General features: G+C 38.6%; 1 protein-coding gene across 6 annotated transcripts in view; it reads left to right on the top strand.

Annotated features, from left to right (window-relative positions):
• The window catches only part of LOC145245870 (ribonuclease P protein subunit p30-like), a 162,295-nt gene that overhangs the window by 69,961 nt on the left and 77,540 nt on the right, over positions 1–14,794 (top strand). For 4 of the 6 annotated variants that reach the window (XM_080107583.1, XM_080107584.1, XM_080107582.1 and 1 more), the window contains exon 4: positions 7,148–7,222. The exons of the other annotated variants lie outside the window; for them this stretch is intronic. In XM_080107583.1, coding sequence (XP_079963709.1) covers positions 7,148–7,222 — 75 coding nt within the window. The remainder of the gene's footprint in view (positions 1–7,147; positions 7,223–14,794) is intronic. 6 annotated transcript variants of the gene reach the window in all.

Below are 14,794 nucleotides of genomic sequence, written 5' to 3'. Positions count from 1 at the left end.
GCACTACAGAATGCCACGTCCACATCTCCCGCCCTGGATGATCAAGACGAAATCTGTCGACGAGATCGCACGAAGCCATCAGGTCAGACAGAGCTGTCACATCACGCCGACCCACTAGCTCCCCCGACCTTATCTATACTGGGATCAAGGATTGCATTCCAATCACCCATTAAAACTAACCGTTCCGGATCCACTAAGAAGCCCTCCAACCGTCGAAAAAAGGTTGCCCTCTCTACAGCAGCATTGGGAGCATAAACAGCAACAATCCGAAAAACACTACAATTAACAGCAACATCAACAACGAGCGCCCGCCCGTCCTCGCCTGCGTGAACAACATTCACCGACGCTGACAGGGTGCGTTTCACTAGCAAGGAGATTCCACGACTATAAGTATTGCCATATGCTGAGTAAACATCGTAATCGTTTACCAGCACCTGACAATCCTCGTCACAAACAAAGTGGGTCTCCTGGATAGCGGCGATATCTACCTTAAGGGACACCAGGTCTCTCACAACGCGCGAGGCCTTGCTTCGACACCTGATGCCCCTCACATTAAATGTAGCCAAGTTTAAAGCCATGTTCACTTACCTTAGGCAGTGTCACAGACGGGTCTGAAGTCCTCGGCAGTGAGGACGTAGCAGGCTTGCCCAAGGCTTCCGGTCAGCAGTTCCGCAGAAGGTAATCCATCCTTGGCAACGCCTCCCACGTCCAGGGGAAAAGTTAGTTTTAATGCCCTGTATAGGGAAGGATGGACATACAGGGGTGTGCGACCTTCACATCTGTAGGTTATATTTTTTAGAGACGGATGGTCCATGTCGATAAGCTGTTGGCCTGGTATTGCCTCCTTGGCTGCCTCCAGCATCGCCCATAGACCCTCCGTTCTAGTGTCTTTATTCCCCCTGACAAAGGTTGTCAGCATGGGGGCATCTGGGAAGTGTTCTGGCTCAGTGACCTTGTGACTTCCCACTGAGTCAAAGTTCAGGAGCTTGTTGAAACGGACCTTCTGCTTTCCCTTGAGCTCTGGTATATTCCGCAGAAGATCCGTCTCGCAGATCCTACCTCCCGGTAGGAATGGTAATTTTTTAGTTCTTTGTGTTCTGGTTGTTGTTGTTGTTGTTGTCGGGGAGGGGTCCTCTTGTTGTTGTTGAGGAGGGGAAGAGGTGTTATGGGTGGGGGTGTCCTGTTTTGCTGGTACGCTGGTAGGCCTTTCGCAAGACACGGGGCGTGAAGCTTCTCTGGGTGGGACCGGGAGAGAGGGTGAGGGGGATTCTTGTGGCTTCGGCTGATGGGGCGATGGGGTTATGGGTTGTTCAGCCTCTGCTTTATCGGGAATGTTCTCTGAGGGGGTTGGGGAGGCAGCTCTCATTTTTCTGCTCTTTTTCCTCCTTGCCCTCCTAATTTCTGTGGCGCTTAATGTTGGTCTTGCCGGCAAGGGTTCCCCCTCCTCCTCGGACGCCACCTCTTCTTCGGACTCCTGCAGTTTCCTTTTGTTCGAGGAGGCGGGGACCTCTGTGTCCATGTTTGCATTGTCTTCCGGCTTGTCTTCTGGCTGGGCTATGGTCACTGTCTGTGGGGAAGATTGTTTGATGGCCTTTCCCTTTTTAGTGACTGTCGCCCATCCCTGTTTGGCTTCTGCGGGATTCTCGGCGTGAGTAGGAGCGGCGGTTGCGACTGTGGCCTTGGATGTTCCCGCTACCTTGGTGGCAGCCTTGTTGGTCTTTCTCTTGGGGCAATCCTTGGCCATATGGCCCTGTTGTTGGCATTGCCAGCAGTGCGGCCTCCTTCCTTCTACGATCAAGGAGAGGGTCCAGTCCCCGAACTGAATTGTAGCAGGGATGCCATAGAACCCCACCTTGTCGACCACCATTTGCACCTTGTAATCCCCGGTCATAATGTTACGTTGACCGCGGCAAGGTGTCACCTCCTCCACATCCCCGTACTGGCTGAGGATGGCTCCCAGCTGTTTCGCATCCATATAGCAGGGGACGTTGAGTACTGATACATTTGTCCTCCGCCTGTTGAGGTAAACTGGGTGGAGCTTAATGTTTCTAGATTGATGGTTCATCTTAGAGAGTCTGACGGCATCCTCCGGGGTTGGGAGCAGGACATCCCACATTGCATAACTCTTCCTGCAAATGTAGTTAGCAGGGATGTTCTGCTCCATCAGGATCTTCACCATAGTCTCTTTGTTTATTCCCGTCAGACCTCTTGCCTTGGTGTCGGACGTGATTAACGAGAGCACTCTCTTTTCCAGGCTTTCCACTTGACCTGGAAGGGGCTGGATGGTGTTGCCCTTTGTATACTGACTGTATTTGGTCAGAAAGAGCTCTCGATAATCTTGGGGGGACATCTTGGCCTCTTCTTTAGATCCCCATGCTGATCCTCCTGCTTTAGATGTCCCTGGGGTTGGAGGAGCTGTGGCTGGAGTTGGCTGCTTCATGGGGGCCGGCGAGGTTTCTGGTGATGTCGCTGGCCTGGGAGTGTGACCTTTTCCGGCCAGTTTAGGCCAGTCCGCAGATGTCGTTGCGTGCTGGCTTTCCTGGCTTTCCGAGTCACTTCCCGAATCACTCTTCTTTTTCTTCCGAGGCTGGGTTTTGCTAGTCTCGGCCGTCAGTTCCTCCCCTCCTGGGGAGGCCTTTCCGGAATGTGTCGTGGCTACTGGTTGGGGGGTTTCTGCTGGCTGGGCCTTGGTATTTCCTGCCTGGACCTTAGCCGCTTTTTCCACCGCTTCCTTCTTAGCCGCTTCCTTTTCTCCGTTGCCCTCTTGGGGAGCGTTGAGGGTCAACGGCTTGGTTGTGTCCTCCCCGAATAAGGATTGTAGGGAGGCCATGGTTTCGTCGAACAGTTCCTGTTCAGATTTCTTGCAGGAACTGTTATCATTTTCTTCCCCTTTTGTTGGTGGGGGATCCCGCTTTTGGGGAGCGGGGGAGCCTTGTTCTGGTGTCTCCACCATAACTTTCGGGACCTGGGCGGTTGCTTGTCCTGGTCCCTCTGTACTTCTCCCGCCTTGCTTTCTTGGGGCACCTTCATTGGGCTGGTTGCCCTTGTGGGGAGCTGCTTGTCCCTTTTTGGGGGATGCTGGTAGCTTTCCGGGGGTCGCCGCGGGCTGCAGCCCTACCCCTCCAGTTTCCATCAAGGTCGCCGCGGGCTGCGGCCCTACCTTGCTGCTTCCAAGTTCCGCATTGTTCTCTCCATCGACCCGGGGCCGGGATTTGACTCCCTTTTCCGGGGATTTAGTTGGGGGAACGGTGCTCCGCATTTGGGGTGATGATCCCCGCCTGCTCGGCATCGTGGGGGCGTTGGTCGCTGACGCAGACCAGACCTGGGAGGGAGGAAAAAAATAAAACAGTCTGGGGGACAAAGGGATGGAGGGAGTGGCCAGGGGCGAAGAGAGAAAGAGGTTTGACCTCCCCTCGCGGGGAAGTCGGGTTAGTCAGCTCGATCCCCCCTTGCGGGGGGAGAGCAGAGAAGAAAGACGCAGTGGTGGCTAGCGGGTCAGAGTGCCGCGTCGCAATTAAGAGGAGAGAAGGAAAGGCATCTTTGCCCAGAGAGAAGGCAAAAACGAAGAGGTATTAACCCCAAAACCCTTCCCACAAACAACCCCAACAGGAAGCGACAAAGAGACCCGGTCTGCTCGATCCAACGGGAGAGCAGCGAAGAAAGACAAAGACTAGCAGGTCAGAGTGCCGCTAGTTAATTAAGAGGGAGAAGTAGACATTCCTCCCAGAGAGAGGGAGAAAAGAAGAAAACCTTAAAACTACTTAAAACTAAAACTTAAGACTAAAACCTTAGACTATGCTGAAGGTCCTGACTCCCCAAAGGAGGGGGTCTGGTCCTTGCAGACGTGAACAAATGCCTTGAACCTGGCTCAAGAGCCCGGTGGCAGATCCCCTCTCAGACAATTGGAAGAGCAAAAGTTTCGTAAGCTGAAGAACAGATACTACACTTTGATCTTAGCCAAAAGGCCAAGTAAGGCTGGAAAATTTATTGTAACATCACAATTCAAATCACATTAAAACAGATTGAAGAAATTTTAATGACTTCATAAATGTTGAAGTAACAAAAAAAATGATGTCCTCTATTAAAACAAAAAACATACATGACCCGTGAGCCAAAGGGTCGCATGTTTATAGTGACTGTGTATATATATATATATATAAAGTCATTTTGCGCGCGCGAGTTCCTTCCTCATAGGTTCCTGAGCCTATCTTTTGCAAATTTCACACAAAGTTGATTTATATGTCTGGCAGTGTTCTGTACAGAAATTTATCCAATAAGTATCGAAAATCAAAAAAATGTTATCCTACAAATAGTCTTTTTTTTCTCATAGATAAAAAATAATTTCCACAAGGGAATATTTTGTTACACAAACCAAGGGAGATAATAAAATCTCAGCAAATCATTTCTTTTAAAAAAAAAAATACAGAATTAGTGTCATCTGGAGAAATAGCTCTGTGGTAGAGCACTCTACTACTGATCCCCTGTTCAAGCCTGGATGTACTTTACCATTTTATTATAATTTTTTTCTTATTAAGTTCAATTTACAATAAAACAAGATTTACCATTTAAAATCACCACAGATCATTTCTTTATTTGCATATTTTAAAACGAAACATTAATCAGAAGTGACTTTTCCAGGGTATTCATCAAGCCTAAATATCAGCTGACGTGATATTGTAAACAAACACAGACGGAATTTGATGAACAATATAATCGTTATTTTTCTATTTTATTTATTTTCTTTTTACGAATTAATCCACCAGGCAAATTATTCCTTGTCATATAATATTCAGAAGAGGATTGATTCTATAATGATACAAACACAATCTGCATAAATTAAAATATTTTTAACCGAATTGTATGACCGGCAACGCCGGACGTCCAGCTAGTGTGTGTGTGTGTGTGTGTGTATATATATATATATATATATATATATATATATATTAGACCACAAGTTTTCGAATGGGAGTGGAGGGTCATAATGCTGACTTTTTAGAGCTATGCGGGCCAAAATAAAAAATTAAAAAATCCTGGACTTTGGCAGGCTAGATTTGGCCCGCGGGCCATAGTTTGGAGATCCCTGAACAAGACAAATTGTCTAGATATAGAGTATGTATTAAAGGTATCTGATGTCGAGTTATCAGTTTCCTATTCATTTTTAGCAATAGTTTTTTTCTCTTTCCAAAAAAGACTAAAAATATTTAAATATTACATTAACACCAATAATTTATCCATTTATGCTTTGCATTGAGATTTTTTTTTTTTTTTTTTTTTCAAATTTGAAAACTTTTTTACCGAGACACACACACACACCTATTTATTTATTATATATATATATATATATATATATATAAGATTATGAGATTGAACTAAGTTTGTTGGGTTTTTCTTTTTACCTTATATATATATATATATATATATATATATATATTATATGAAAGGAACTTTGTGTCTGAGTTTGTTCCCTATGGACTCGAAAATGGCTGGGCTGATTCTTATTACATTTAACACAAAGGTACTTAATGTGCCTGGCAGTGTTCTTAGATAAGTATCGATAATCGAAATAATTCGATGAAATAAGGAACAGGCGATTTGCACTAAAGTTAATATCTTGCATAGCCTAACATTACAGGTGCACTTACGAAGTTTTATTACCACACAAGCCGAAAGGCCCGACATATAAAATCAATAGTGGGATCTTTGATATGACAGGGGCGAGTTCGATATGAATGTCTGTTTAAAGCACAATTTCACAATGATACTTTCGTTTTTCATTTTAAACTTTAATGCAAGCCATTATATATAAAAATAATTTTATAAAATCAACAGTAGGTTCTCTACTGTGCAATGTAGACTACAATATATTGCGAATTTAGTCACTGCAAGAGACATGTGAAACTTCCTCCATTATGATGATTAGAGCAATCAATCGATTGGATTGAAAAATGGTCTATTTCATTGATTTTGATGACAATAAAAATATAGGAGTATGAATCCTTCGTTGATCATCATTCAATCTCGGGCAACGTCGAGTCACCTTGTGTGTGTGTGTGTGTATATATATATATATATATATATATATATATATATATGATTAAGTCAAATTTTCCAAGTTAGACCTAAATAACAGTACATCTGACAAATCAATATTTGCGTCTAACCAATCAGTCGTCTATATAAATCTTCAATTTGTTCTTTACACAAAAATAGAAATTCTAGTAGATTTCATATTTTATCCAACTCGGTAATTTCTACATGCAATTCAAGGTCAATTAAAATGCTTCACACTGTTTGAATATCATTTCAATGTTTTTTTATTTGTGAACTGACCTGAGTGCCTGGCATTGCCCGGGTGTTTGGAGATGTGTGTTGAGCAAAAAAAAAAAAAGTGGTAGTAGACAGGCAGGCTCGAACCCTTACCGCAAAGGAGGAAAAGAATGTGGAAAAAAAAAAGTGACGTCTTTGCTGTTGCATCCATCGCCAAACTGGAAGTGACAAAGGTTTAAATTAAGGCTAGTCAATCGAAAAGAGGGGATGACTTTTGAAAATATCGGCAAAAAAAGCTATCCCCTCCATGTAGAAAAGTGCCCAGTTGAGGGTGAAGGAATTAATGCTTTTAGCCAATTTTTTTATGTTTGTCATCTGAAGGGTCGAGCTTCAAAACAATACCAATCTCATGAAAATCCATCGCCTCCGTCGAAAGTTTTAGGCATACATACATACATACATTTAAACAGATACGTGAGATCTATATTATATATGTTATATCCAATGTCTGGAAAGAGTGCAAAGTGTGCAGGCCTAAAGAATCTACCTATTAAAACCGACTTGAGAAATTTAACCTTTACTCTCTTGAGTGCTAATGATCATGCCATGATCTCATTCTAGCCAATTTTTCGATATTTGTCATCTGAAGGTTTGATCTTCAAAACTATACTGATCTCGTGAAAATCTGTCACCTCTGTCGAAAGTTTTAGGCAGACATACATTTAAACAAACAGGTGAAATTTATATTATAGATGAGCAGAAGTTATTACATCATAACACTTGTATACAATTGTTCTATTAAAGGAATTAATTTTACCCGTTTTTGATCTTTTTTTTTTTTTTTTTTTTTTATAGTTCTTTTTGTATCTTTTTTCTTTAGAATCCTGGTGAGAAACTCAAACAGCTTTCTCGACTCACAGTGGTTTTTTCTGAGGCCGAACAAATGCACACCTTGGTAAAGATATATTTTTTTAATTTACTATTGTTACAAAGTAAATCTTGAATCCATCATTGCTAATGTTTTAGTCTTACAAACACAATGGTATAGGTTTAAAAAAGAAAAAGAGTATTAGCCAAAATGTTACAGAAGTATACGTCACGATTCAGGTTGGGGGTGGGGACATAACTGCCACAAATTGTTACCCTCCATAATAGCTAGATATAAACGTATTGTTTGGGTAAATCCATTAATTCGTGAAATAGCTTTACTCCTTAACATAAAGTTAGTTAAATCTAGACAAGAGGAAATGTATTTTCAAAAGGAGGAGATTCACTCAAGTTTAGTCAAGTTTTGATCTTAATATTTGTGACAATAACTAATAAACAAGCTACTTTTAGTAAGTACAGGGTGTCCAAAAAGTCACTGAACTTCACCCTGATTTTGGTAAAATAATTTCACAACTTGCGTACGTTGTTCAGTGCTATACTTATCCATAATTAATTTCCAAAATATTTTCTGTAAAATATCTGAAATAGAAAAAAAGTAATCATTAATGGCAAAATGACAAAGATTTTCAGCAATTCAGTGACTTTTTGGACATCCTGTATATTGGTTGAAAGAATATCAGGATGAAGACAGCCATTTAGTAGGATTAGCCATGTTTGGAAAAATTTGACATTTCCACTGAAGTATGTTACAATATTTTTGCACTATAATGAGGTATGATCCCGCATAGTCGGGAGATTCTATTTATAAACGATGCTGCTAGGAACTGACGAATCAAATTAATTCACGTTCTGCTACCAACCAATCAGAAACCAGAATTCCTCCATAAATATTAAACCTTTCTGTAGCAATTTCGCATATGTTTTTTCCATCTCAGCACTGGAAGAATCTTTTGCTCTGTGGATTCCAACTCGAGAACTGTCTACTGCGAACCAGTCAACTCCCAGGACTTGTGTAGAACAACAAACCATCGGAAACTGTTCTGAAATTAAACATGGCTTACACTTCCAGAGTATAAATCGACTTTATGCAAAGGGAACACTGGAATATAAAAGGAGTTCTTTGGCAGGTTGGCTTTTTGCTAAAAACAGGATGTGGTACCCTGGAGTTTCATCTCACCTTGCACTTCTGGTGGGGCACAAGAGGATTCCAGTAAAGCAACCAGCCTTGACGGTATTCCAATTATAGTACTCAAAAAAATTCAACCAGAACTAGCATCCATACTTACAAAACTGTTTAAACGCTGTCTTAAGGAGAATTGCTTCCCATCACCCTGGAAAATCTCACCAGTATGCCCTGTATTTAAGAATTCAGGTGATCGCTCATCCCCCTCTCAGTACAGGTCAATAAGTCTCCCGTGCGTCAAGAGTAAGTTGTTGGAATCTGTTAAATAGAGAAGTAATCAATCATCTCAGCAAAAATAACCTTCTTAGTGACACACAATATGGTTTCCGTTCTGCTAGATCTACAGCAGATGTGCTTACACTCCTATCTCATAGGATTAGCAAATCTCTCGATGGAGGCTACCTTTCTAGAGCAATTGCTCTTGACATATCAAAGGCCTTTGATAGGGTATGGCATAAAGGTTTACTTCACAAGATCTCCAGCTATGGTATAGCTGGAAATGTCTTCTCATTTGTTAAATCATTTCTCTGACAGGTTCATAAGAGTAGTAGTTGAGGGGCAGAAATCGGAAGCTCACAATATTAATGCTGGAGTCCCTCAGGGGACCATCCTGGGCCCAACTCTTTTCCTGATCTACATTAATGATCTTCCAAATCACATCCTTACATCATTCGTAGACATTTATGCTGATGACACTACTATCTATGGTAGCACATCTAAGACTGTAAATGACCAAGTTCTCTCTGATTCTCAGCCAGTGGTACAATGGAGAAAGAGGTGGCTTGTTACTTTTAATGCATCTAAAACCAAGCTTTTATCTTTACATCATCAATGCTCTGATCCCCATCTGGTATCAATTGAAATGAATGGCTCTGCTCTTAGGGAGGCCTCGTGTTTTGACAAGCTTCTGGGCCTGACCTTTACTCCTGATCTGAAATGAAATACATGCATTAACTCCATTGCCAAGGCCGCTGGAAAAATGGTGGGATCCTTCTATCGATCCAGTAGATATCTCACTGCTGATGCAATTCTCTATCTATATAAGAGGCGGGTACATCCAAGGATAGAGTACTGTTTCCACATCTGGGCAGGAGCTGCTAGAAAGGACATCCTGCCTTGATAGAGTTCAAAATATACTTCGTAGCCTCATAAGAGATGTCCTTTTATCTTCTCTGCAACCTTTTTCTCACAGAAAAGATTTTGAGAGTTTCTCTGCTTTATCATTATTTTCATGGCAAGTGCTCGACTGAGCTCCAATCTATAGCCCCCCCCTTGCCAAACTTTCACAAGAAACACCTGTCTAGCTGTAAACACTTTCAATAATTTCCCCAAAAATCTATCTGTGCCTAAACCTAAACGTAGATTCCATAAACAAAGCTTCTTTCTTAGAACTGCACGCCTATAGAATTGTCTTCCATTTTCCTGCTTTCCAACTGACAACAATATGGTTGTCTTCAAGTCCAACATAAACAAGTTTTTAATGAGCTAAAAGTTTTTGATGAGCTGTTCCATATAAGTTAACAAATTTACCGAATTTCCATTACTAATGATTACTATATTGTCCAATTGTTTACTGTACACTCTTTAACCCTTACCCTCGAGTGGCCTCTTGACCTTGATAAGAACAGGACCAGCCGAAAGCTTCTCGACAGTTTGTGGAAACAAATTTGGTAATGATCTTTTTGTCTTCATCTTAACCATATATTGGAAAGCTACCTGATTGGGTTGGTGAAGTTACTTCCACATCTGCTGTTTTTTCTCACCCCACTTTAATATTGTCTAATACGACCATGGAAAAGTTTACCTAATCTTAAGGGAATATCCCAGCTGTCTTAATTTAATTTAAAAAAAAAAAAAAAAACAGTTACTAGGCCCCATCCTACAGGAAAAAAAATATTTAGGAAAAGAAATAACAAAAAAAAGTTTACATTACTTACAAAAATAAAAAAATGCAAAAATAAGTATTACATGAAAAACACATAAAAATTGCTTTATTTTTAAACCTTTGTTAAAAAATATGAAAAACACAAATGGCTTCCTTATTAATTTTGTTCAATTTTGTTTTGACCAAAAAAAAAAAAATGATTGAAAAAAAGAAAAATACAACTTATTTTTTTAAAACAAAAAATTGTTGCAAAAATAAAACAAAAATTGATATGATAGGTTGTTGTTTCTTTGTTATTTTATTTTTTTTTCTGGTGATTTTATTTTTAAACGTTTTCTTCAGTATTTTTCTTAAGTAGCGCTATTACGCTTTGATAATTGGTGACACTCAGCAAAAGCTGACATGTTCCAAGCAAAGCTGAGTGGATGGTGAGTTACATCTGGTTCAAATTCTGCGCAAGTACCATCATTTTTAACTTCTTTCCAGGAGGTTGGACGCAAGGTCAAGTGTGGGTTTTGTTGAAAAGGTTTCTGTAGAACAAACTGGACTCAAACTCTTCACATCTAGGTTCCAGGTTTTAACCACTTAGCATTCTTGTCCAGTTCCCTCTATATCAAAAAACAAAAATTAAGAAAAATCAGTAGTACTTAGCCATTATAAAACGAAAATATCAGATTCCAAAAATCACATGAATTAATCAACTAGTTTTACTTTTTTATAAGAAAATGAAATTTTATGAGTATCAAAGAATATTTAACGCAATGGCGGAAACCCTAGAGGAAGACCTCCAGTCTATCGTGGAATGAGGACAAAAATGGATTGTAACATTCAACGCTGCCAAGGTTAAGCTTCTTTCCTTTAATGATTACAAGACACCTTCTCAATCCCCAATAGCTATGGCTAAGGAGACATTACCTGAAAGTACTTCGTTCAAACTCCACGGCTTAACATTCGCAGGGAACATGAGCTGGTACAGATATATCGAAGGCTTTGATACAGCTGCTGTGAGAAAGGTGGGCTCTCTCTACCATGCTAGAAAGTTATTTACACCTGAATGTATCTTGTACCTCTACAAGACCACCATTCGCCAATGTATGGAGTATTATTGTCACATTTGCTACTTGTCTTTCACTTCTGGACAGGTCCCGAAGTGTCAGCTAGGCTTCAGCGTCTCTCCCACCGATGAAATGTTGCATTCCTCTGCCTGTTTTACAATTATTTTAATGGTGGATGCTCCGAACTACAAGCTCTTGTACCTCCTCAGCATAAATACCCCCAACAACCCCGACAAGCAGCAAAATCTCACCCCTACACAATCGAGATCCCTCGATGCCAGAAAGCCTCCTACTTTAATAGCCTCTTCCTTAGAACTGTGAGACTGTACTGACATGTAGAAGTTCAAGTGTAATATAAACAGACATCTTGCTACTCAACTCCCTACATAGTATCCCTGCAATTTTTTTTTTTCCTCAAATTTCTTGGATAAAATATAATTGCTAGGAGACTGAAACTTTCATAATATATTTAAAGGTACGAGTAATGCCTCCTATTCTTTATTATGATGTCTAAACTTATGCATTCATGACCTGAAAGTTTCATCTCTTTGTTGCAGATAGTGACAGTGTGAGACTCTAAGAAAGCAATCCATTGTCATGGAGGTGTGTCAAAAGCAAAGATGTGTCATTGAATTTCTGACAAAAGTGCACGAGAATGGTGGTGACTATGTAGAAAAATAAATTCTGGAGCACAAAAGGTTGCTCGTTTTAATGGACCCACTCCTGTCTTTGTAGTTCAACTTTTTAAATAAAAAAAAATATATATAGACTTTACTTTTGGAATGACTCTTGTATTACTAATTTCTTTTTATAATTAGAAAGATCCTTTTCTTTTTAATGTTATTAAAGTGTCCATTTTGTTATTGGAACATTTAACAACTCTTATATAGAACTTTTAAGCACGTGGATACTAGTATTGTATTTAAAATGGAAAAAAAGCTATTTGAAAGTATCTTTTTAAGAATTTAAATTTGAAAATAGGCAAAAAGGCTTAAAAACTTCAAATAAAATATTTTTTAATAGTATTTTATTAAAATATTTCAACAAAATATTTAACATTTCAATAAGATATTATCGAAATATATTTTATCAAAACATATCAATAAAATATAATTATCGAAATATATTTTATCTAATCTATATATATAAAAGCGAAAATGTATGTATGTATGTGTGTATGTATGTACGCTTTTCCTCGATGTCCACAAAAGGCTTCTTTCAGAGAAACGCTTGTTCGTTTCACAACTTAAAACTTTTTATATCATCTATAAATTGTAATATCTCAGAGTTATCCACGGAGCTCGCCTGTCTATTTAATTTTATTGACTTTCAAACGTTAATTATTCCACATTTCCCCGCATCGGCATGCGTTACATTCAGTTTTCGGTATAAAAAAAAAAAGCGAAACTCGACTCTAATAACAGGCCGAAAGCCAGTTGTCTCGAGAGCTAAGTAACGTTTGTTCAATGTCGACTTCGTCATATCAGACTGTAGCTTTCATTTCGCTCCTCCTAATAAACAGGGAGCGGGTTTTTAAAAACAAACAAACCGATTTATTCAAAACTGTCCCGCACAAAATCATAACTGCTGAATACCTATCGCCGTCACGTTAATCAAAAACGCGCACCTGTTTTTTTGTTTTTTTTAACACTTTACTATTTTCCAACTGCGCGTCGTCAACGCTTTGTTTTTTTTTTTACATTTTCGCGTTTTTTTCACATACCCCGAAAAACACCCGGGCAACGCCGGGTACCCCTCACTAGTATTATTGAAATCGTGAAATAAAATTCAATTTTATTACATGCTAACTGTTCCTTTCCGTCTTTGCCTGGGAGTTTTTTTTTATGATTGGATTTTGAAAGTTAAATTTAATTATTAAGGTATTGTTTAGTTATTGGTCCCCTGTCATAGGAGAAATTGGACCTAGTAATTCACTCCTGTTCATTTGTTTGCAATTTTCTCAATAACCATGCCTTGGATATGTTTTAATTTTGCACAAACATTAATCATGGTGAAAGTAAATTTTTGCCAGAATAGATTTTCCAAGATAACTCTGGTTACGCCCCTAGGGGGCATTATAGGGGTAAAATTGCACCCAAATCGTTCATCCATTCATTTGTTTGTACTTTTCTTAATAACCACGCCTTGGATTTTTTTTTAAATTTTGCACAAACATTAGTCATGGTGAAAGTAAATTTTTCACTCATGTAGGGGGGGGGTGCATGCTCATTAAATCATTAATTGAACCGGATTGTTATAAAACTAACTTAGAACACTGAAAATATTAAAAGAAAATTTTTTTTAATGTTTGAAAATATTTGGTTTCCATTAAATAATATCAAGAAATTTTCCTTTAAATAAAACGCAATAAAATTTCTACTGCTTCTTTCCTAATTCTGTAATTTTGAAATTGTTACAGTTTTCTAATTTTATTTGCTACTTGTCGTAATATTTTTTTCAATCTGTATGATGTAAGTATCTGATGGAACCAAAATGTCATATTCCAAAAATTATGTAATTTTATTGTTAACTAAGAAAATAAAATTTTATGACTAAGCAAAAAAGGACTGTCCTGCATCGCCATCTTGAAGAAACAGCGTCAGATAACTCCGCAGTAATTCAAACTTGCGAGATCAGCCTTGTAATGCCTACAATTTTCCATTAATTGCTTAAAATCGTTTACAAATTATTTTTTTTATAAAATAAAACTATTTGATCAATTAACATAATTTTTGGAATATATTTTCATTATATTCCGGTACATGCATTATGAAGATTTTTCTGTATTTTTTTTTTTTTTTTTTTTTTTTTTTTTAATATGGAGGGAATTCCAGACAACCATTAAATCTTCATCTCTTGCCGAAAGATTGTTACTCCTGTGACAGTGGACAGTTCTGGGATAATTGTTTCTCAACCAGTTGCTTTACCCCAGAAAATTGGAGAAATTGCAAATATTTTTGGCATCATATTAGTTGAAAAAAGATATTAATCAAGAGTGAAAGTTTTTTTTTTTTTTTTTTTGTATTGTTTTTTTAAGAAAAATCTAATGCACATTTAAAAAAAAAAATGATTATGTATTTTCAGTTCTGAAACATGTCAAATTTTTTCAGTTTAAAAAAAAACAAATGGTTGAGTTGTATTAGTTTTCATTTGTGTAACTGTTTTGATTTAGGATTCAATAAACAGCTCAAAGAATTTTTATTACTTTCTATATCAGTTTACTGTATGCAATAGATATCTAAATACATATTTACTATCCGTGGTATTAAATTATAGATCTTTCCCATTTCAAGCCTCAGCTGTGATAGTCTTCTCATAGAGTCCATTTTTGGTGTCTTGGATTACCCATCAATGCTTCCATTTTTAGTGTAGAATTACAAGACATGAAGATGGCAGTTCATTTTATTAAGAACTTAACAGTTTATGTTCATATTCCTCATCCTGTCTCAGATTTTAAAGAATTCCAGCCATCTTTTATATATTTGATTTTGTGAAATAATATGTCTATATTTTTAT

Source organism: Euprymna scolopes, chromosome 23, assembly GCF_053919585.1.
Source record: "Euprymna scolopes isolate OS-2025 chromosome 23, ASM5391958v1, whole genome shotgun sequence".
NCBI classification, from domain to species: domain Eukaryota; kingdom Metazoa; phylum Mollusca; class Cephalopoda; order Sepiida; family Sepiolidae; genus Euprymna; species Euprymna scolopes.
The sequence above is the reverse complement of the archived record's forward strand: the minus strand, read 5'-3'. Positions and strand labels throughout refer to the sequence as shown.